General features: G+C 38.7%; 1 protein-coding gene across 2 annotated transcripts in view; it reads right to left on the reverse strand.

Annotated features, from left to right (window-relative positions):
* LOC117428892 (cAMP-specific 3',5'-cyclic phosphodiesterase 4D-like) overlaps positions 1 to 25,772 on the reverse strand; it is a 196,365-nt gene that overhangs the window by 148,229 nt on the left and 22,364 nt on the right. The window contains exon 3 of one of the 2 annotated variants that reach the window (XM_059014054.1): positions 18,650 to 18,870. In XM_059014054.1, coding sequence (XP_058870037.1) covers positions 18,650 to 18,870 — 221 coding nt within the window. Of the gene's footprint in view, positions 1 to 13,351; positions 14,439 to 18,649; positions 18,871 to 25,772 lie in introns of those variants that run through there. The other variant, XM_059014056.1, reaches the window with a different exon arrangement.

A 25,772-nucleotide genomic window follows, 5' to 3' on the forward strand; every position in this document is an offset into this window, starting at 1 on the left:
GTCTTTCTCAGTGTATCCTAGGGCTGAATTATTAAGAGGGCGGGGGTTTGAATGGGCTTTTTTCCAATCAATCACCGAAGGACACTTTTCCATAGTCTTATTTTTCTGTTTCTTTTGAAACAGAAAAATAAGATGGACTCAACAACTCGTTTTCCTTTTTTTTTTTTTTTTACAGCTAACAAAAGCAAAAGGTTTCATTTTGAATTTGCAGCTTGGAAACTTAACATCATCAGATAGAGCATTTCATAAATTAGGTGTAAGATATGCAAACAAAGGTGTACTAAAATCAGTAGAAATCTGTCCTTCATTCTTAAGGAAAATGCAGTGGACCGTGAGTTACAGACAGGAAAGTGTGGAGAATGCCCATGTAAGCATTTATATATCAGAACCAAATTACGCAAAGTGGTGGTTCTGGCAGGGAACTCACTTTAACCATTGATCAGATCATGTCAATATCAAGCATATTTTAGGGGCTTCCAATACCAGACTAAATCGTCAATCGAGCAGCTAGTTTCTGATTTGCCCCTCGATAAACAATAGGTCCAATGATCGGCAAGGAAAGGATTTATATCTTACCTCAATCCACTACATCCCTGCTGTGTGCCAGAGTTCGCCTCCTCCTCCCCAGCCTCCACCTCCTTTCTTTTGGCTTTGTCTAATGGAGGAGGGCAGCTATCAGGCCCATCTGCCCATGGCTTTCCTATTGCCAGCCTCTCCACTTATCTGTAAGCTAATTTATGGGCAGGGGTACCTTGAAATTCAAGGCCAAATGCCAGCGAATGTAGTGTAAAATAGGTATATTGTAGTAGTGTTGCCTAGTCTGTTTAAATAAATAATCTATTGCATGAGTTTCCTGGCTGAATTACTGAAGCATTTACAACAATATAATTCCATAAGCTCTCTGTTACCCTACTAACCCAGTACTTACAGCAACCTATAACTCTGAGCTTGCTACTAAGAAATCCATCTGTTTTAATCCTGTGTCAATGTTAGATGTGGTTGGGGTGATTCAGGGGTTATGCTCAACGACCTGCAGTTAAGACCCATGGGCAACCTGGCTCTGATATGAGTAACTTCCAGTCTAAGCCCAGCTCTGACAGGAATAGTGAATGCCTCCCTTTCATCAGGATTGGTGCTGGAATGGCTCCAGTTTGTAATGGGTTATTTCTCCTCCAGTTGAGGGGTGCTGTGGTGTGCTCCAGGGCTCCAGCCTATATCCCATGCTCTTCCGTCTCTGTATTCTGCTGCTGGGATCTCTTTTTTGTAATTCTAATCTGAACTTTCATTTTTCTGTAGATGACACTCAGATGTATTTCACACTCCCACCCCACATTGATGCAGCCTCTCTGTGCTGTGCCGTTATCTTTCTGAGGTGCAGACCTGAATCTCTCAGAATGATCTGAAATTTAACTGTAGCAAAACAGAGGTTTTACTTTCTGGTCCACGGAGTTGCCTTGGCCCTTGGCCCTCGAAGGAGGTCTTCTGGTTCTGCCTCAAATGCCTGGAATCTGGGAATTATTTTCGATCCTGCTTTGACTTTTGAAGGCCATTTCTGTTCACTAAGATTTTTTTTTGGCACCTGAGAAGTATAGCTATGTTGAGGTCTGTGCTGTCCCAGGCTGATGCTGAGACATTGATTCATGCTGTTGTAACCTCTAGGGCTGATTATTGTAATTCCTTGCTGGTCTCCCTGATGCCTCATTGAATAGGTTGCAGCTCATATAAAATGCCTTACACACACTAAGACTATTGGTCGTATTTCCCCAGTTCACTATATTGGCTTCTCGTGAAGCAGAGCACTGATTTCAAAGCGTTGCTCCTCCCTTTGAAGGCTATCCATGGTTCTGGCCCTGCCTATAGGGAGTTACTTATTCTCTATAAACCAGCTTGTACTTTGAGATCAGCAAAGGATGGCCTCTTGGTTATTCCAAGAACTCGATAAAAACCTTTGGTTCAAGGGCTTTTAGTGAGCAAGCTACTTCACTTCCAAATTATTATCACTTTTATTATTTATTTCTTAGCAGATGCCCTTATCCAGGGCAACTTACAATTGTTACAAGATATCACATTATTTTGACATACAATTATATTATTGTTGCATACAATCACCCATTTATACAGTTGGGTTTTTACTGGAGCAATCTAGGTAAAGTACCTTGCTCAAGGGTACAACACTGTCCCCCACCTGGGATTGAACCCACAACCCTCTGGTCAAGAGTCCAGAGCCCTAACCACTACTCCACACTGCTGCCCCTATTCTGCAGGAAAGCCAGTCAATGTTATCTGGAATGCAGAGTGTCAGTATTTTAAAATCTAAGAATCTAACAAATCTAACATTACACCAGCGAGCAGTTTGGAGCTCTTTTGGCTTGTTTATTTTTGTAAAGAGCCCTGGGATGCTTGCACATGAAGGACGCTGTATAAATTAAATTGGGATGGGATGGTTCAAACTCTTTAAGAACCGCTGGCTTAGAAAATTGCATAAGTACACAGGGCTTTTAATCTTAGGTGGAGAAGTTCAATCTGCTTATAAACAGCACTCCCAGTACACTGTCCAGGGCCCTGTTTATCAAGATCATATTCGCCTTTAACCTTAGCAACAGACAGAGCTCATAGCAACATGATCCTCTGCTAATCCCTGTGATCCTCTGTCACAGATAGCTCGGGTGGTGACGTCAGACCCGGAAGAGACAGAGCACAGTTTGCTGAGTGAATGCGCTGTTGCGCCGGTTTATTGAAAATAAAAGATTTAACAAAACACTGAAGAAAACAAAACAAACAGACAAACAAACAGTTGGCAAACCCCAAACAAGTATCGTGCTGGTCCTTCCAGCACAAGTAGCAATTGTTTATTTCTTTAGCTTTTAATTCTTTCTCCTCTCCCTCTCTCCCGTTCTCCACTGTGAACACCCACCCTTGTGTGCGTGAAACACTGACTCTTTAATGCAGCTGTAGCGAGACTCAATTGCTAATCAATCATTCAACTGAATCTCGGCACAGTCTGCAAGTGACCTACTTTGTGCACTCCCCGTGCCCAAATACTAATACACATTTTATCTGCACGTGAAGTGATTGTGCAATCCCTGTGCCTAAATACAACTATACATTTTAAATCACCTCTCTACATGTCCCGTTTATACCCTGTGCACCAATATATATACACCAACAATAACATACTACATATAACATAAAACACAAAATACGCACAGGGGCGGGGCACCCCATCACATGCTAATGTATTACAAAAACAGGGAAAGTGACAAACTACTGTATGGACAGTGTTGTGTGATGCACTGCCATTATGGATACTGTCCCCTGACGGTGTGATGAGATGAAGTTAGAAGCTCTAAAATCATAAATGCAGATGAGCTTGGCTCTACTGCATTGTGGTTAAGACTCTCGCTTGTGGGGTGCGGGGTCGCCGATCTGCATATGGGTCTTTCCCAAAAGCATATTCAAAGACTGCAGGTTGAGAATTAGCTTGGCACTGAGTGATACAGAGCAGCTCTGCTGAGAACACCTACCACGAGTGGGTATTTTGGAAGCAATTTCAGAAGTAGAATGAGAAAACTATTAACCTTGTCTACACTGGACACCATCGCAAATCACGCAATTCCAAATTGCAGGCAGTCTCAAAGCACTGGAAAGGTAAGCAGACTGAACTGCTCTCTTGCCCTCTTAAAGTTTTACACCCTGCAAAGTTTACAACACAGGCATTGCATTACCTTTCCTGTGTTCCGTGTTCAGATCGTAGGGTTATATTTTTAAACATATTGCAGACTCTTGAAATGTTTTAATCACACATCATGAGTCATAAATCTATTGGGAATATGTTGAAAAACTAATTGTTGTGAGAGCATTTGGCACATCTGTGCTCGTCCCTTTCCAAGTAGCTGATTGATCCAAAAACGTTGTCAAGTTGGGTCTTATAGGATCCCAGTGATTCTGAATTAAAAACATAGCTAGGTAGCCCATCCATATTCTCACCACTCTCTGTGTAAAGAAGTGTCTCCAACCCTCTGTCCAAAGTCTATCTCCACTTAATTTCCAACTGTGTCCTCTGGTCCTGGTTTCTGAGTTTAAAGCATTACCCCTAATACAAAATAAAAACTAGAACTAACTGCTAAGGTCAAGTGCATTCAAATGAAATGTTATTTTATTGGGATTCTGTCCATTATTCCTGCATCTGACCTAACAAGTGCAACGCACTGATCAATACAACAGCACTGATCAAATTATACCTCTATATATTACTCAATTAAACCTGCAGTAAACATTTCAGAGGCTCAATTTTTGAAGGATGAAACTAAAAGCATGCTTCTTTTATTCATGAGGGTAGCATTACCGGAATGAGAAAGTGCTGTGGAAATTAGAAATTAGAAATTAGCAATCTGCAATCAGGACTCCTAAGAACAATTGCAAATATTATAAAAGGGTAAGGGGAATAATATAAAAAAAGCTTGAATCAAATACAACTATAACATAAAATTGTTCAATCAATTAAATAGAACTTAAAAAAAGAGAAATACATTGTAATAAATCCAAACCACTTACTAATAGAATTACTCAAGATTGGATTTCTTTTTTATATTAAAGGCTTAAGTGTATAACCTTGGATAGACCAGGTCCGACATAGGACCGCAAAGGGTTAAATTGCATTCCCTGCCTCAAGATGGCTTCACATGTACCCGCATGGACCTCTCAGAACTACATTTCCCATCACCCTCCTGCTCACATATGTAACTGAGATGGATTTACCAGTGAGCAGGAGGATGATGGGAAATGTAGTCCTGAGATGTCCATGCGGGTACATGTGAAGCCATCTTGAGGCAGGGAATGCAATTTAAAAGTTTAAAAAAGTGGTCAAAATGTAAAGAAAATAAATAATAATAAAAAAATTTAAACAATACACACATCTTACATAAACAGTTGTAGCAACACATGGGAACATGTAACACAATACAATAAAAAGGTCCTTATGTACCCTTTAAGCAGGCTGGTGATCTACAATCATATTATAAAATATTACTGCACCGGTAACAAAATGCATTACGCTACAGTCCTAAGTTTTTACTGTTTCCTTGAGGCTTCACTTAATTCAGGCCAACAATTCATTATTTTACTTGAATAAGAACATTTAGCCTAAATAAGTATTTAAATGTACAGTAAGTGATAAACAATGTATAGGGATACACATTCTTTTTTACTTTCAAGAATTCAATGGAAATAACTGTTACTTAAATGCTGTATGTGGCCGACAGTTCTGAAAACTGTATTGATTTACACACCTTCATGTTCATTTGAGCACATCACAGTCCTTTACAGTCTCTTCATGAAAAGTCTTTCCGTTTCCTGTCTCGCAGCCATTTTCGTGCAGGAATGTATTGAAAGCGTTCGCATTCCAGACAGCAGGCCCACGCCTGTTTACATCAGTTCACAATGCACATGCTCAGTTAACTGTATAAAAAGTATGAGCGCTACACAGTAAAACAGGAATACGTGCTTACAATATTACACTTAAACAGGGTAAATGTAATGATGCAGCATTGGTAATGGTTTGGGGATTGAACACACGTAGGTGGGATATACACTTAAACGATATACACTTAAGTGGGGTAGACTGCATTTAAGAACTTTTTAAATAATCAAAATAATTTGTCACAAGAAATTCTATATACTTTAAAGTAATTGTCGCTAACAAAATATGTTAACGAACTGTCATAAATATGTGTTACAGTAACATGCATGTTCTGTTTAAAACATCTTGTACTACTTAAGGTTAAAGGAAGTTCTCAGTTTCTAGGGCTTATTTTCAGGTCATCTGTCACACTTGGAACTTCCTTTACTTCACCTCAGCAGCGTCTCCAGCATCATGTTACTGGCTGAAAGCATGTCAGGAAGCAACTGGCTGGTTTATCACAGGAAAAACCCACCTCCAGGTGAAATGGCCCGGTGTGACAGGGTAGCGTTGTGGGCAGGGCTAGTTACCACCAGGAGGGAGACTCAGAGGCAGGAAGGCAGTTGCCTTCACTGATCCTCTCCATACTCTCTCCAAAATCTCTTTCTCTCCTTGTCAGCCTTCTCTGGCTGTAATACCATAATGTTTGAAAATAAAAATACAGTAGTCCATCGCATATCCGATTGCGGTGGGACCAGAGTAAGGGCGGATATGTAAGAAGGTGGATAAATGAATCCTGTTATAAATACCATTATACACAGCTGTAACAATTACTATTTTCACACATTTATTGTTTTGAGGTTCAGCTTTTATTAGGGAGCTCCCCTAAATCCCTTGTTTAGAAAGATACAGGGTATTAATGCTTGTGACAGGGTAGCCATCTGCCATGTGGGTGCGTGCATTCGCTGCTGAGTGACAGGCAGGAGATCAAGAGGTTGAGGCTGATACACCCCCCGCAGGTGAACAGGATTTATTTACATATCAAGTCAACACACTGAACAGCTCATGTGACACTACCAGCAATGGTAGCACACAGAGTACATACAGCACAGTGTCTGAAAACTTTGCTAGGATCTTCAATATCTGAACTAATCTTCTCTGCTCAATAATAAACTAACGTTGCTGAAGAGGTTGATCATGGCGGATAAATGGTTGGGTGGATATGTGACGGGCGGATGCACGACGGATTACTGTACGTTTACTATAACACATGTGTCTTTCAAAACTGCACACCTGAGACCTACTGCATATAACGAATGGAAGAGCACAACAGGTAAGAATTATTTTGTCAGCTTTAAATAAGAAGGTCCCCCCTCAGAGGTCAGGCTGTGAGATGGGACCCATCGACCCCCTAAAGGGAGACACAGTTTCAAAGGAGGAGGTGGGGTGGACAATATGATAGGGAGGTGCTGTAGCCTCGCCCCTAGAATCACAGCAAGACTCCCATTAAGATTGTGCTCATCATAAAGGGTAACAGTGCTTCTCACGATGGCATTTTGAACAGTTACAAAGCTTCCCAATAGAGTGAAGTTTATACGTTTATTTATTTATTAATTTATTTGAATTTAGAGTGACCAATTATTATTTTTATTTATTTATTCCCCCAATTTGGAATGCCCAATTATGTTTTACCTCCACACCGCAGCGAGTCCCCACACAGCACAGACATTCTGAGGGCGTGTGAGTGTTCTCCGATCTCACAAGCCTAAAGCCAGAATCGCTTTTACACCGAGCAATCCAGAGCAGAAGTGGGCGGGCTCTGGAGAACAGAGATCAGCCCTGCTTTTTATCCACTCTGAATGTGCTTGGTGTCTGGGCAGTAGGGTTCGCTGTTGCACGATGAGGAGAATGAGTCTATGCTGGTTTCCCATCCCCCACCCCAATAGCGTCAGAGCCAATGTGAAGCCCCCTTCAGAGTCCTCAGCAAAGTTCAGCCTCTTTGCACAGCCCAGATGCGAACTGGCGCCGTCCAAGCTGTGTGACTCATCCTGCGCTCCCAGCGGCAGCGCTTTAACTGGATGAGCCACTCAGAGACCTCTAGAAGTTTAAACATTTAAACGTGTTTATCCTGCATATATTACCTTTGTGTCAGTCTCTTAGCAAGCCAGTGCAAGGTGTAATTTCTGCAATGAGGCCAATATTAAAATGACCACTAGGGTTGCGCACCAGTCTTTTTTCATCAGCTATTGCCACAATTCATCATGCCTGTGCTTATCGATATGAAAACTCCTCTTCATTATCGGAATGGCATTTCCATTGACCCAGTAGGAGAAAGTGAGTGTCAATTAGGACACATGAATTAATGATGTATTGAAAGGTGATGAAACCAGGCATAAATAATTCAAGCACGTCTCAATTCTAAATACTTTCAATTGCATTTTGAAGTGAAAATTACATTTTGTCACCTGTGTTTTTTCCCGTTTTGTAGTGCATATATATGCATATTTATATATTCATGAATTCTTGAAAAATAACAAGTTTACTGCACTGTGTTTACTTCTTTCTATACCAGCTATCATGTAATGGAAGTACATTTTATTTTTAATATACATCTCTTCAAAAAAGCACAATGGTATTAGCTAGAATCTCTTTATTCTTGTATTTCCAATCATATTGAGTGGTTTTTATTGCAATGACTCTATAATTCTGGTGACCTGTTGCAGACATACAGTATGTTATGTGGTCTAGACTGTGTCTTTAAATTAGCAAGCGCTAGCACCATCTAGTGCACAAGCAGTGTACTGCAGCAAAACAAAAGGAAACTCAATCCACCCCCCCCCCCCCCCCCCCATGATGTCTTAAGTGCTGTAAAAACACACAAGCAGCTTTTTATTATTATATACAATCGCATTTCATAAATAAGTATTCAGGAATATGTTAGACTTTACAAACCGTAGTCCGAATTATATTGAAGTGTTGAAAGAGACCTTGTTGAATGACTTATTCAACGCTACAGAGTGAATAAATGTTTTTTTTTAATTATTTGTTTTCCATACATTTTTATAGACAATACAGTGAAACCTAACTACTTAAATACACAGTAATTCCTATTTAATATGCATTACCATCACTTCAGAGATCTCAATTGTTCTTATGAAAGATGCACACATTATATTAAACATGTGTTTGATTTTTAATGGCATTTTTTCATAGCATTTGTAACAATAAAACGTTTCTTGAAGTCTTTTCCGTGCTGCACTTCCTGTTGAAGGAACGCTTCTCAGAGTTTGTGTCCTCTAGTTTTTTTTTTAAATAATGACTCTTCCTGAGTGTATTTAAAAAGAAAAAAGAAAACATGTTTTAAGTAGCAGTTGCTGCTTTTCATATGACTGCATTCTTTCAATGTAAATTTGTGAATTTGTGAACACAAAAGTGCTATAAGGACCCTAAATCTTCAGTAGCGAGACATTTAACCTAATGGGACAGGACATCTGCTCCCTGAGATTCATGTGTATTGTATTGGTTAAGGAGGGGTGGTGAGCATGATAACATACTGTTACAAGAACAAGCAAAATGGATACATGGGCTTCGGAGTGAATCTCCAGGAGGTTTAAATGAGGAACTTTCATTAGTTCCAGTTCTGTAATTGCATTGTTGCAAATTCATTGTAACTGAAGTCACTGAGAAACAACTGTTTTATTGTAATGTTGAATCTTTCCCTTTAAGACTGAATTAATTAACTAATTGTAATAACCACCAATTAGATAGTAATTCATTTTGTTTGAATACACACTGAGGAAGGTATCTAACCGCAAGAGAACTGCTGTTTAAAAAAATAATTAAATTAAGAAATAAATAAAGTCGTCTTTTTTAATTATGTAGTGTATGCCATTTCACTATATAGTGTATAAGGTTTCAGTTTGTAACGTATGAGATTTCACAATGTAGCAGATAAGATTTCACTGTGTAGTGTATGAGGTTTCAGTTTGAATTATGTCCCTAATGGTGCCTCATACAAAATCGTTGGTACACGGTGTTTCAATTCAGGTACAGAGCCCCTTGAGGTGCAGGGAGACAGAATACGGCCATGTTCAGATTCCATGCAAAGGGTAAGCAGGTAACATGTTGCTTATGCAGCACAGATACAGTAGTCTCCCGCTAAGAGAACCCGATACTGTGGTGCATAAATGGAGCAAAGACATAAAAAAAAACACGCACTGACATGGTATTCTGAAGACATGTCTCGCACCTTTATAGAGCGCCTGCCCCATCGCCACGGGTCGGCATAACTTTCGGGGCGTGGTTTCATTAACATATTCGCCAAAGCGATTCTGACGACAGCGCAGTCAGGTCCCAAATAGATATCTGAGCACTGGGTTTTTAATTTCATCTGAATCACACTTTTGTAGAAGCCACTCCCTGTGGGGCAGATGTGATTGACTTTAACCACTGCTTTTGCGATTGCACTCATTTCATCAGAATAGGGCCCTAACTGTCAAACTAAATTAACACAGCACCCCTACACACGTTAAAAAATAAGCAGCAGCTCTAGATTAATTATGAATACCTGTAGAGGAGCAATATTCAAGACAGGCACAAAATTATTTAACAGAATGGTGAAGCAACTCAGCAGAACGGAAAACACCAAATTGCTCTGGTGACTTCTGTTTGATTCATTTGTTTTTTCAGGAGCTCAAACAATTTCCAACTTTTTGTAGCAAGAGAAACAGCTACACTTTTGTCGTTTGTTGACATGCCATTTTGTAGCGCTGGGGTGCACTCGTGGAAATCAGAATACAAAACAAGGCAAAGATACGATGGCGGTTCTGGAAAGATTTAATAAACCAATCAGTTCACCTCAAGACACCCTCGCGATGACAAGTCACATTTGAAAAGATTGAATAAACCATTTGATGGTGATGAGTTATCAGGTTACAAAACAGTACTGTACCAGTTGTGAACAAATTGCTAGCTGTGCCAAAAAGGTGTTCTTTTAAGCAAAGTTCCTGTTCTTTTAGGCGGGGCATTTACATTGGGAAAAATCAGTTTTACCACAAGGGTGTTCTCTTAGGCGAAGTCTTCCTATATGTGGAGACGACTGTACAAGGGCTGGCCCCTGACCCATTCATGCTGGTGAATGGGACTGTATGTTAAACCTGTTACATTCAAATCAGAAAAATATATGTGAGGAAAGTTTGATAAAAATATATATACTGTATATATATCCTATTTTATATTATTTACATTTTTTTATACTACTTATTTATTTCACAATTTTTTAAAGTAAGAAGAATTCAAATGACTTTTTAAAATTGTTTTAATGTATATAATTTGAAGGGGTCTTTTATCATTTTATTTTTTACTATTTCTCTAAATTGTTTTGTATATTATACATTTTTGTTAGTTTTATCTGAAAAGTGCTTTGAGTCGATGTATCACGAAAGGCTCTATTTAAGAAATAAAGGTTGGTGGGTAAAGATGTAGGACTGTAATGCACAGTGATGAGTCAGACACTACACCTGAAAGCTCCGACTTCTCTCTGTTTATAACTGATTCACACTCAAGGCCGTCAGAACAACTGTAACCCTTACTCACCCGGGAGGTGACTCACAATTCTTTAGTGTTCTTTAAATAAAATGTACAAAAATGTGGATGAGTCAAACTGAGAAAAAAAATATACAAAATGATCTTTTAAAAAAGTTACTATAATGGGTATCCAGTACACCCCCATAATGAAAATGTGTTTAAAGAGATACTTTAAGAGATATGTTTTCTAATATATTTGACTTTCTTTCAAAGTGATTTTGCCTTCCCGGTCTCATTTTAGGATCTTGCAACCATTTACGATTATGATTTAAAAGAGACAAAAAGATGATATAATACATGGCATGGGCAATATTAAAACAAGAGAACACAAACTCAAATGTAGCATTTATTTTAGCACAGACACTGTCTTTATTAAAACCTCTCTACCCAATTTGATTTGTCGTTATCCTGGCGTGGGTGGGCATGCCCTGGTACACCCAGGGTCCCTTGATTACTCTAGAAGGTTGAACGAATGCCATAGTTTACTACAATATTGCACCCATCTACCATGCCAGAATGGTTTGATGAGCAAGACATAGGCTTCAGACATCATCCACGGCCACCACAAAACTCAGATCTCAATGTAATTGAGCGATTTGTCATGACAACCCTCTGCATACCTCTCTGCACCAATTGTGTGAAATATTAATGGCTGACCTTTCAAGACACCCTCCAGCACTGAGTTTGCCACTTGTTTCAAGGCTGTGATCAGGACAAAAGATACATCTTGTATCAGGCACAGCTCCTAATACTGTTCAGACATTCTTGAACTGCCCTTTGACCGTATAATTATGGCAAGCCAAATGATCATTTAGAAATCTCAAATTAATTTATAGATATCGCTAAATATTTGAAGATATCTGAAAATCATTTTCAGATATCTCAAATACATTTAGAGATATCTCTAGATTATTTCAAGATATCTCTAAATGGACAGGAAGCTATTTTAAGATATCTGAAAATGATTTAAAGATATCTCAAAAACATTTTGAGATATCTTAAACTGATTTAAATATAGCTGAAAATGCATTTTCGAGATCTCCCTCCCCGTTTATAATGCTCTTCAGTTATATCTAAATGAATGAGAAGTTATTTTGAGATATCTCTAAATGAGAGTTTGGCATGCCATGCTAGCAAAACATTATTTAAAGATATCTGTAAATCAATTTGAGATAACTGTTTCATTTTTAGATATCTCAAAATGAAATGAAGATACCTTCAAAACAGATTATTTACAGAAATTGCATATTCATTTAAAGATGTCTGCAAATGATTTACAGATATCTCTACATTTTTAAAGATATTTTAAAATTATATTTGAGATATTGTTACATGATAATTTGGCTTGCCATATATAATATACACGTACAATTTACTGTGAAAATGGTTTAACTGTGAATTGACCGAATTTGTGAATTATTGAGTTATGAAATTAATCAAAGCAGTTTATTCAAAACACAAAAACTATATTTTCCAAATGGGATTTGAATGCAGAATGATTATTCATATTATGAATAAGGGCCAACTTCTTTGTACAGTATTTAAAATGTATCTATAGACATGGTTTGTCTTTTATTAAAATATACAAGGAGATTTACAAAATAAAAAACATAGACAATATTACATGTTTAAATGTAATTGTTGTTTAGCATTGGGGACATCTGAAACTTCATTTAGTTATTCTTAGTGTGGGGTTTATCATTCCAGAAGTATGAAGCATTATTTCTACTTTAATTATCAGACAAGCACTCTTGAGAGGCAATTATATAAAGAATACATGTTTTTTTGTCCATGTAAGATAATCTATATATTGACCTGTAACCTTTAAATCTGTTAGGAGAAATAATGTTGAATTACTTTGTTTGTATGAAGAAAATTCATTATGGGGGAAAGGAGGGTGTTACTTCATTAGAGCAGCTGATACAAGAGACGACCAAACATTTGTAGCAGCTGTTAAAGAATTCTGCTTAAGACCGTTTCTGCACGGTGATTTTAAACAGCTCAAGCTCGTTCTACAGAAATGTTTCTCAGTAAGAAACCATGGCACCTGCTATCTTAACAACTGGGTCCAAGTTGCACAATTTTTGTGAATGAAAAATAAACAAAGGTAACAGTATAAAAGCCGTTTGAAACACTGAAAAATATTGTATCTGGACTTCCGAGTTGTTTCTCATTAGTTGTATCTATCTGCTCGTACGTTTTTACGAAGACAGTGCAACACGTTGCTAGTTAAATATCAAACATACTGTATCACAACACGAATCCAATACAAAGGTTTGCATAGAAATGAATACTGCGCTGAAACTTTCGTGTCCGCTCTGAAGGCAGAGTTAAGCGCAGTTGTAAGTACAGTTTACGTTGCCTTACCGTTTGTGAAAGGACGACGGCCAGGACATCCTGGGTTTCTTCAGACCCGGTCGACATTTCTCCACGCTTTTGCAGTACCGCTCCGTGTCCGAGTGGTACCTTTGTTTGATCCGGATGTGTGTACGCGGTTGTCTCCACAAATGCTTCGGCGGCTTGGCCATTCCGGCACCTTCTCTGCTTAAAGTCGTGCACTCCATTCTTTTTTTTTTTGGTTTAAAAACAGCTACTGATCAGTGTTTCATATGTACTCCGGTTTGATTTTGAAGATGGAGCAGCGGCACTGAACAATTTTAGTGATGAGAAATCATAAAACGATAAATAAAAAATAGCCGTCTGGGGTAAGGAAAAACATGTAGGTTCAGAAATGGACAGTAACTCACAAGACGGCAGTGGGACACGTCAGTAATTTATGGTTGAATTTGGACGTGTCTTTAACAGACTCAGTAGATATGCTGTTAGTTGTTGATAATCAAATAAACAGCTAAACTTTCAGAAACAGAAAACTCAGTTGTGGAACAGCGTTCTTCCACCGCAGAAACAGCGCCAGTCCTGAGGCAAGGAGCACTGTCCAGTACGAATGGTGCTGAAACAGCTAGTTCAACGCGGTCTGTTTTCACATTTAAAATACAGTACTCGTGTAACTTTGAGCTGGCTTCGATCGATATCGCTGAAGTACCCATGCAACAAGTCCATATATTTATCATTGGTAAATCATTGGTCTTGTCACGACAAACTTCATATTACAATTCCTTGGTGAACCAACCTACATACTATTCTCAAAAGTCTTCTTTTGTAAGATGTTATTAAGCAAAGCATTCATTTTCGCCCGTTCAAATATCTTCGGGTTTTGTTTGAGCGGATATATAAAAAGATGTACAGAATTTCATTCTTGTTTTTTTCTTCATATACTGCGCTTCCGTGTTTATGGGTTTAAGAAAAATATAACCTATTCTTATTACCGATTTGAGAAAAGAGTATTTAAACCATGTTCTGTATTTATCCTATTAAATGCACGAGAGTTTACGTGAAAATAATTCCGTTAGAGAAGAGAGTGATTGTGGGAGCGCTTCTTCCCCGCGTCTCATGAGCAGCAGTAACTCCATCCTAGCTCTTTACTGAAGCGCGCATCAGGCATCTGACTGCTCTTACAGCAGAAAGCTCGGGTTATATAGCACGGCGCAGACTTGCCTATTGACATTACATCATCTACAGTAAATGCTTCACGCTGGAAAGAGAAATAGATTTCAGCAACTAAACGAGACATGCATTGAAAACAAAAGTCTTTCAGTCATAAGGGAAGGGGTGAAGCAAACTGGTTCAAAAACAAATGTGATCATTACTCATGCTACCAGCACAGGAAAAAATATTCCGTGAGCAACTTCATTGCAGACACATGGATAATGTTGAAGATCAAAGACCAATTTGCACCACCTTTATAAACACGCACATTTAATACATCTGACTGACTATTGCGCTACTTTAAGAGGTGGGGAATGGGATGGTATTCTACACCGGCGCTGTGTTTTGAGATAAAACAAATGCAAACCAAATAGTAAACGTAAAAATATATAAGATACTACATAAAGTACTGTATGCCATTTGTTATTATTTTAATTATTATTTATGTTTGTCTTTTAAACATTTGATGTACTGTATTTCAAAAGACACTTTATTATCTGGGACAGAGAGCTACATTGGTTCAGCAGTATACCTAGTTTAGATAACAATATACGGGTGCAGAACGTTTCAGAATTATTAAATGCATACGAATACAAAATAAACATGAAAAGCTATTTTAATATTTAATAATCGTGGGTGAGCCTACACTAATAACAGCTGCATCGTTAATATGGAAATCTGCGTCAACACAGTGCTTTTGGTTCCACAACAACTCTGAACCTGCCTTCTTTCACTCAGCAATTTACCAAACAAACAAAACAAAACAAAAACGCATTTTGCCTTTAATTACAATCTCTTTCAGCTGTACTTTGCCATACAGCATCGGTTGTGAATAACATTCTACACCATTCTGAAAAATACTTTGTATTGTTATTTTACAGCACCGCGCTGTGGGGGAGAATGTCATTATTCAATTAAGAGTGACATCCTGTGTTCGAGCTCTCCTACATAACCATTTCACATTCCATGTGTTCATATGATAGTGTATGGCGTGATAGTGTATGGTTTAATTCCCATTATACAACAAGACAAACAGGTTTTCATAAACAAAACCAAAAATATACAAACAGAAAAAAGACTACTAGTAAATAGACTCACATAAAGTTTCATAGCAATTCTGCATTTAATCTCTTTTGCCCGTGTCTTCAAAGCATTTACTCAAGTCTTCAATGAATCCTATTTTTTAATAAAGAATATTCCAAGTTAATCTTACAAAACTTAACAGCAAAAAAAGTGTGAGTGTTGAGTGAGACATCGAATTGCTTGTTCTGTAAAATAAATAGATATATTGGTGTTTTTCTCCTTTATTATTATTATTATTATTATTATTATTATTATTATTATTATTATTATTTCTTAGCAGACACCCTTATCCAGGGCGACTTACAATTGTTACAAGATATCACATTGCTTTTTTTTATTTTTTACATACAATTACATTAATTTGTACATATTATTTTTACATACAATTACCCATTTATACAGTTGGGTTTTTACTGGAGCAATCTAGGTAAAGTACCTTGCTCAAGGGTACAGCAGCAGTGTCCCCCACTGGGGATTGAACCCATGACCCTCCGGTCAAGAGTCCAGAGCCCTAACCACTACTCCACACTGCTTTACAAAAATAGGTTAATTAAAGAGTGGCGGAAAGGCTTTAAAATTGTGTTTTATTTTATATCACGTCATTTTCATCAACTTTCACAAGATGATCTCTCGTATATAATAAGCGACAGCCTAAGCTGAACATGTTATTATAGTTTGAGGAAACAAGTATGTCAATTTTTTACTAATAGCCTTCAAGAGGTTGGCGTTATATCTGAGATACAACAGTTTTGTACTAAAGTCAGAAAAGTAAGTACAACTGTGGTGGTATCCATTAATAACAGTTGGGCTTTCTCTTTAAGATGCAGTTACAACAATCAGCCACCTGATGTAAGAATGTAAAGATAAAACCATGTTAAATCTGGCATATGTTAAATCCCTACCCTTCATAGAAAGTTCAACAGTCAATCTTTCTTTGTTAATCCTAAGAGGTAAAGCGCCTGAGGAAATGTGATTCATTCTCTTGACTGCAAGATGGAGATGGCTTTCCATCTTTACTGCTGTGTTGGACATTAACAGCCTCCCTCAGCTTCGGGGAGGAAATCACAACATTGATTTTTTTAGCATGGCTGTGCACCCTTCATTTAAGAATGCCTTTCCTGACAGCAGTTATCCTCTACAACACAAACTAATCACGGGTCGGGTTCTAAAGGATCACGGTTGGTTACACGATTAAAAGAATATTAACAGCAGTGTGGAGTAGTGGTTAGGGCTCTAGACTCTTGACCGGAGGGTCATGGGTTCAATCCCAGGTGGGGGACACTGCTGCCTTGAGCAAGGTATTTTACCTAGATTTCTCCAGTAAAAACTCAACTGTAGAAATGGGTAATTGTATGTAAAAATAATGTGATATCTTGTAACAATTGTAAGTTGCCCTGGATAAGGGTGTCTGCTGAGAAATAAATAATAATTAACAATCATTATAAACCTAATAGAATGTTGGATACTGCCTCAGCCAATCAAGATGCAACATTTCAAATCATTGTCTGTCAATGAAGTCTCATAGCTGTGTTTTAAATAAGCAACTAAAAGAAGGAATTCAAAGATGAACCAGAGTATTTGTCATATTGAAAGTTAGCAGTTAGGAGCTCGACAGCTCCGTTGGTAAAACTTATACAATGTAATTCATTCTAAATAGATAAAAACCTGGTCATCTACATGACTCTTTTACCCAGAAAGGTTAGACAGCTCTGGTCATCCCCCAGATGGTGGAAAATCAGATGAAAAGGTCATCACAATGGGTTTTACCACCTTTAGACAGGTTCTGACCAAAAGGGACACCATGATTTACATCAACCACGAATGGAGGAAACACTTATCCAAAACGTGGTTCCCTTGAGCAGGAATAATGAAATTAGAAACCAGACATGGTGCTGGTAAAGCATAGGCAAGCACAGTGAGTAAAAGGACAGTAAAAGTATAGCAAAGCTATGGGAAACTGCAACTTCCAAATGCATACAAAAATATTCTAAATGCATCCAGTTTAGCAATCAAAATCAGTTCCAGGAGGTTTAAATCGTGTTGGATTAGCATCAAGTGCATTCTTTCTGACAAGCTGTTTAGTCATCTAAATGTATGGAGTCATGTTTGCATTGAAAACCTTCCTGTTTCAGAACTGGTAGTGTTGATGTATTTAGAGAGTGTAATAGGATTGGGATTTGGAGATATGGTTGAGGTTTTTAAAATGCCCTGCAATATGTTTGTTTGCTCTCTAATTGTTTAAAGACCCTGTAAATGCCCTATACATCAGGGTTTTATAGCTATTATAAACTGGTACACAAAACTTTTCATTTGTTACCTATTGTAGGTTGTTTGAAAATGTATTTTTAATCTAAGAAGAGTTTTAATAAACAATACAATAATATTACTCACACATCTCCTGCCATAGCTATGACATCCATAACATGTACACATGTAGGTTCGACATACATACTGTACTGTACATACTGTACAGTACATACATACTGCACAGTACATACGGACAGGGTGTGCATGTGGATAAGGGGTTCTCTAGATATATGCAGAACTCTAAAGCATGATTTCCTATTAGTTATCCAGTGTATCCCCTCTGCCAGGGGGATGCACCCCCCTGTGTGGGATAATAAAAACCAAGCAGGACAGCTTAACAGAACAAAATACTGGACTCCATTCCTCTAATGAGCACAGCAGAACTCACAGCATATTAAAAGTGGGACTGTCACCAGGTACATTTGCAGTCTACATGAATATCGGCATTGAGACCAATTGATACCAATGGCAAGTGAGTGAGTGAGTGAGTGTGGAGTGAGTGAGGTGAGTGAGTGAGTGAGTGGTGTGAGGGAGTGAGGGAGTGAGTGTTTGTGCTGTGATTTTTGTATTGTTTATCCATGTGGTAGTGAAGGTTAATGCCCAGCCTACACATAGCTATTCTTTTGTTTAAACCTTTTTATTTTGGCCCTCGTGCCATGTTTATTTTGTGGACTTAATGGTACACAACCAAGCAGGACAGCTTAATGGAAGAACCCCATGGTTTCCTACCTTGCTTCTAATAGTGAGCTTTTGATGGTTGTCAGGCTTCTGTCTCCAAGCATGAAGAAGGCTGGTCTGGAGCACTCCGGATCCAGAACTTTACTGCAATCTTGACTTGAGCGGCGCTGTGATAAGGGGGGGAGCTGAGGGGTCCCTGAGCACCTGCGCCTGACTGCCCCCAGCCCAGGATCCAGGTTAGCAGCATGGAGCTCAGCTGAGTCACGGGAGTGCTAGAATACATATGAAGAATATGTAGTTATCTGGAAAATAGATTGCTCTTTAAAGAATTGTTGTCTGTCGGCCACTTTTTGAAAATTAGATTCATATGAAAGTTAAACTAAATGTTTAAAATAAATACAATGCTCAGAACTGCCATTTGAAAACCACATCAAGCTCTTACAAATCAGAGAACTCCCTGGGATATCCCAACTGTCTTTTCCCATTCAATGACATGTTTTTAAAAGTTCAATACACATCAGATTGCATTCAGGACTTTACACTGTAAACCTTGTCCGATTTCAGTAGGATCTGCTGTAGTGAGGAGAAACAGTCCCTGTGGGTTTTGCCTCCCTGGCGCCAGAGCTAATGTGATGCTCCCTGTGCAATCCCCCAGCGAAGACTGGCAACTTGGCACAGCCAGAACACAAACCTGCCCTCTCCTGATTGTATGATTCTGACTTGCCTTTACCAGGTGAGCCACTGTCTCTATGTGAATTCAAGAGAGAAGCAACAACAAAATGGTAAAGATATGAATCTTAAACTGTTTTCCAAAAACAATTATCTAAGTTAAAAAGTTCCCCAAATAGTCATGCAGGTCTTTATCTTTATAATACACAGTTTACAAAACTGGATGCAAAAAAGACCAATGTATGCAGAGTAAAATGCGCCTGCAGACCCAGCTCTGAGGAACGACTCACTATGGAATCCCAGACGCTAGTAAAGTCGCATTGTGGCAGATAGGAGCCCTGTAGCCAAATCACAAATAGACGCAGCACTATAAAAATCAATACTGACATTGCTAAAGTCATAATTATTATTTACATAATAATTTTAAGAGAGTAGTAGATCAACATAGTTACTTTGCTAGAAGTAGTGTTCATAATTTTTCAGTTCCAAAGGTAACCAGTTCAACCATGAATACTTATTATTTTATGGGTTTACAGGTTACATTAAGAATCACATTAAGAATGTGAAGTTGTTTTAATTAACAGGAGACTTCCGATTGAGTAACGTTGTCTTTCTGAATGCCTATGATCATCTATTTTTACAGGTTATATGTTTCAATAATACTAATCATAATACTCTGCTGTCTCTTCATTCTAAACAGGACCTCAATGGAAATAAGTCCATATGGTTGATGTTTTGGGGTATCCTGGGTATTAGGTCAACATACTATTAGTTTATTTGATGTATGAACTGCTTTTTGTCTGTAAGATTAATCAGTGTTTGTTTGTTTATTTATTTATTTATTTATTTATGTATTTTTATTGATATTGTATGTGGACTTATACCAAATAACTTCAATTAAATTCAAAGGTTCAAGCGTGGCAAACTTGTCAAAAAATCAAACTAATATTGAGGTTTAATTTATATTCTGTCAAAACATAATATTTCAAGTCTTTTTTACAGTGCTGGTGAAGTCAGCAAATGTCTCAATTTAGGGAAGAAGCAACAATGTTAAACCTTGTGCTTTTATACTATCTTCCAAACCAATAATTAAAGTAATAGTTTTCCTCAAATTGTACATGTTCTCGACAGCAAGTCTATATGTCTGTGTTGTCCCTGCACTGCAGAGCTAGATGTGACTGGCAGGAGCTGAAGCAGTATCATTCAGGTGATAAGAGATCAATCAGCCCTTGCAGTTTGATCATTTTAGCATGCCTCTCAATCTTCATGTGGTACTACTGTGCAAATGTTTTTAAGTCACAGTAATTCTACAGAAATGAATTGCCTGTTATGATTACTTTTTAGGGTGACCCTTTGCTTTAAAATGCTATTACTATCCGTACATGTCCTGGAAATGGATCTTAAATCCATTTTTACACTTTGTCATAAAGTTGAATATTCTATAGTATCTTGATGCATTTTAAATCACTGTAATTGAACACTGTGTTTGAAAATCAATGTCAAATGGGAATCTGCCGCCCCATTGGGGGAGAGGAGTTTGATGAGTGAACCTGTGTTTCAAAGTTCAGTGAAGGCTCTGCCCAGCTTGCACATTTTGTTTGTGTTTTGTTTAACCCTTTATTTTGGCCCGTGTGCCTTTTTGTTTGTGCTTTGGTGTTATTTTGTTTATTGAAAGTGCACGTTGGTGCTTTGTATTGCAGTTTCCTGGCTTTTGAGTCTCTGTCTCGCTGCTTCCCTGCCACACTGCGTTACTACTTTTTTCATACGACCAATATAGTTTCCAGCTTTGTTGCAACATAAAATGATTTTCGATTCAGAGGCATAGTTATGCAGCATGTGGTTTTCATTAAGGCAAAAGAGTTGACTTCACTGCGGAGGTGGCATTCTGTGCGTACAGACCAGGGTGTTGAAAGTGTGAAATGAGTCTGCCAAACAAACTAATAATACGTTATTAGTAAATGTACAGACTCACAGATAAGATGTATTCATCCTGTGATGAGAAGTAAACTAAGTTCAGAGCAGATTTAGCAGGGGCCTAGTTGTTGAAACTCCTGACACCTGATCATTTTAATAATACACCGAAACACAGGAAGTTCTGAAGCCCAGGACTGGGTGCAGGGCTTGGGCGAGTTTTAACCCCTGAGACTGATAGTTACCCTACATTTCAATATGCATAGTTTTATATAGTGCAAAAGGTTAAATTAAAAGTGTAAAAAAAATAAAGTTTCCAGTAAAGTCAAGTACCGGTACTTAACTATTTCCTAAAAACAAAAATACAAAAAAACCACAGAAATAAGTGTAGTTAACACTTGGAGAAACTGTACACTCAAACCATAGTAAAATATCATATTGTGTTAAATAATCTCTTTTCTTGGTTCTTTGTTTTATTTGTTTCCTTTAATTCATGAAATGCTGATGTTTAAAGTGTAATTCTACAAATTAAAAGTTTCTGATAGCAGTCCACTTCCTGTGCTGGAGGTCACCCACATGGTTGGAATCAGACCATGTGACCTACAGCACAGGAAGTGATTGGGCACCAGGAATATAATGCTCTGTGAACTCTGCAGGAATCTTTATGTACAGCACTCCTTTTAACCATCAACAAAAGTCAGGCACACACAGGTCAAGTTAGCCTTTAATCTGTGGCAGCTTCCAAGAGTAGCTGTAAATTGAATCATCTCACTCTGTGACATGCTTTAAGTTTACCTCCTCCCTGTCTCCAGAGCAAAAAGGATGTAATATTGAGGAACAGCCTTAACTCATTAAGGTGTTCTTAAGTTCAACACAAGTTATACATGCAGTGTTCATTAAAATGGCAATTAGATGTAATAATATACAAGTAGATAGTAGGACTATAATAACTATTAAGCTTTATTAGATTCATATTTTTAATTACCAGAACACAGGTTTCCCCAATTCCTGGCATTACTTTTGAAGAGTAACTTCTTTCCTTTCTGTATTGGAACCCATATAAAGCAAGTTACAAAATGAATATATATTTTTTTTAATCATTAATTTTACTTCCATTCCATGCATCCGTGCCACCACTGATTTTCCATGTGGCCGGTTTTGAGCATGTTGCCGTTGTATCGGCAACGAATTAGAACCTAGTCCTAAGCTGGGCCGCGTGTTGCTGGCTTCTTGATGGCAGGTCACACGAGGCAACACGCAGGCTTTGCTAGTCTCCCACGTGGTAAAAGCACTGATGTGCAGGCTGGGTACAGACAGTCAGGGAAGTGCAGGTTCATGCCCTGGCTGTGCGAAGTTGCCGGTCTTCACTGAGGGTCCCAGAGGGAGCGCCACATTGGCTGTTGCGGTAGGGAGGAAAACTCCCCAGGGACTGTTCCCCCCCCCCCCATCCCCCTGCTGGCCAGGTGCCTGGTAAGCTCAGGTTGACACCTGCAGGTCTTTTTCCTCAAAAGCCCAGAAACTTGCTGACATCTGCTCTTGAGTTCCAGGGCCTACAGAGGCTTGGGATCTGAGGACGCCCAATGACCTTCAGTCCTCCTGAGATGCTGTGGGGAAGTGCTGCGGCAAGGGAACGTAATTGGACATTAAAAAAAGGTATGTAAAATAATTGGGCACTCCATAATTAAACTGTGGCTTATGTGACTTTTACCCCAAATGTTATCCATTTACTACCAATGCAGAGGGTGAGCTAGTCGTCCTTTTATTCCATAGGATTCATAACTAATGAAAACCTTGAAAAGGCTTCATGCTTGCGTGCTTATTACAGTTTCATGCTTCTCTGTGTAGTTCATTAGGAATCTCTTTGACAAGTACAAGCTGACTTTTAAAGAGCATGCTTCTCATGGTTCATCCACATAGGAAATCACCATCAGAGCACGTTCAGGCAATTTCAGATGACAAAACTGTTTCCTGGACGCTCTCCACTCAGTCCACAGGAGCCCTCACCACCTGCTCAATAATAAGAGCTCCCAGCGGAGGAGAGGTTGAAGCCAGCGGCCATTCAGAGATAAAATGAGATTTATCTCAAGCAAGCTCACAGGTACTGGCTAATTTATACAGAGAGAACAGCTTCTATAAATCACACAAGACTATTGAAAGGAAATCGCCTCAGGAGCCACACATGTATTTAAATGGAAGAAAAATCATCCCTTTTACACATCCCTCAAGTATTGGGACAGGTGAATTAATGCAGACAGACCAGGGTAACAAATACCACTCAGACTGATTATGTTGGTATCCCTGAATAAAAAAAACCAGCCTCATCTTCAAATACTGACCTGCTCTTCTGTAGTCTGATCCCTGTGATCTGAACCACGCTATCATAATAAAATACATTAAAATACATTCCAGTATTGTAATTTTATGACAAGCGTGTAAACGTTTTATAGTTCAGTCTGTATTTTACTTAAGCTGAGGGAAAACAAAGCCACTTTGAATATTTCGGCCATCTTTAAATATCACAGAAACAATTTTTACGTATGACCTTCTGGTGTGACCCCCTTTCAGGTAGTATACTTGCTTTGTAGAATCTCTGAGGTCATTCGACACCGTTTTGAAAATGGGGAGTATAGACTCACCCGGGTCCCCCATTTGCCGTCTGCATGTCCTACAATTACAATGCAGTGTGTATGAAGGATGAGGGGCGAAATGCATGCATAACATTGTGCACTGCATACATCGTTATGAATGCAGTCACTGCCGGAGCTGTGGGGGTGGTTGGCGGGCAAAGGCAACTTAGCAAAGCGCGGTTGTTAAACTTTCGATTTTACAATGCCAGATGTGTGTTGTGCTGTTGGGTGCACAAAACAGAAGAGGAGAACAGCTTTGCCCACCTGTCTGTTGAGCAAGACAGGAGAGCAAAGTGGATTTCAGCCATTAGCAGGGCAGCAAAAAGCAGATCCACATAACCCAAAGTCAAAGAACACAGACTGGACTGGACTCAGCAATATATTGGTAGTTAGTTCTGGTCTTACGCTATCATTCTACTACTTCTTCTTATGGACAAACAATAATGAAAACTGCAATTTTACATTACAGACGCTTCATAGAAGTAAAGATTTTGTTTTAAATCCCCATACAAAGTTATGATACTGTAGTCCAGGGGTCTCCAGCCCTGGTCCTGGAGAGCCCCAGTCCTGCAGGTTTTCTAGGTGTCTTTACATCATCAGTGTCTAAAGATCTGGAACACCTGTTAATCATGACAAATTATTGACTTGATTTGCTAAACTTAAATAAATGACCAACAAAATAATTACATACAAACACACGCAATTTTGGAGTACATTTCTTCCAGTAATTATGAAGTGTGATATATATTAGTATTCATTTCTTTCTTTCATATGAATCTGTATTTTTCAGAGCAGCCCTAAAGTTAACATTGGCATGTTGCACATCAGTTAGTACAGCTATATTATTTATTGTTTATTTTTAAATATAAGAAATACAGTAGCACAGAACATAGGAACGAGTGTGTTCTCTCTCTCGCTCGCTCCTTCTCCTTCACTACTTGCTGTTCCCTTCTCGTAATGCCATCGCTGTGCCTGTGTTTCAAATAAACCTCCCCTTACTGGTTAGCTTGAGACGCAGTCGCCCCCGTCTGCAGCGTCATGGAAACCACTCAAAGCTAACAACCAAGAGGCCACGCCCCGAAAGTTATGCCGACCACTGGCACCAACTTAGATGGAAAAGGACAGGGCAAAGCATGTCTCCAAAATCACATTACAGGTTAAAGGCAGTTTGCTCCTGTTTGTGAAAAGTTTTTTCATTAAAATCAAACGTGTTTTGCCCTAACGTTGGAGGTTTGCTCCGTCATTAAAATCGGGCCCTTGAGATGCCTGAATAGATTCATGTTTATTTCAAATGTTTTACCAGGATAATCCTTTTGAGTTGAGGACATCAACAAAGACCAGTGGTACATGCAGGTGATGTCACGTATAACTGACTATAAAACAATTCTCAGTTGTTCAGAACGTTTGTGCAAAAGTACTTTTACCAGAAATGTTCTTGAAAATATGCATTGATCCGGTAACACCATCATAATGAATCAAAAGGCCTTGAAGAGACAGAAAAGTAGGGATCAAGGCTTTACACAGCATTTCAAATTCACAACAGTGCCGTCTATTCAGAGGATTGTTTGCCCAGCATGAAGCTTCGTTTGTGCTTCTGCCACAAGCACAGTTGCCCAAGTTCTCCTCCTGTTCCATTTCTGCTGTATTATCTCTGAGTGGTCTCCAAGGAATATTCTATCCTTGAATGTGACCCTGAACAAATCTGAATGAAGGAGACCAGGGACCCTTTACTGGAAAAGGAACTCTGAACATCTCAGAACACGTTTACAAAACAAAGAGCGGCTATAATCCTTCACAGAAGCTGCTTACAGAGAAGAAACATGTCAGAGATATGAGGATTGCAAAAAGTAAACTCAAAACCGGCTGTTTGGCAGACACGCAATGTAAGGATATTTCAAGGGAAAATGCTAACTTTTCAAAACAAAACCTCAAAAGGTACTATACAGTTTTATATATGTTTTGTATAA

The sequence above is a fragment of the Acipenser ruthenus genome, chromosome 47, assembly GCF_902713425.1.
Source record: "Acipenser ruthenus chromosome 47, fAciRut3.2 maternal haplotype, whole genome shotgun sequence".
Lineage (NCBI taxonomy): Eukaryota > Metazoa > Chordata > Actinopteri > Acipenseriformes > Acipenseridae > Acipenser > Acipenser ruthenus.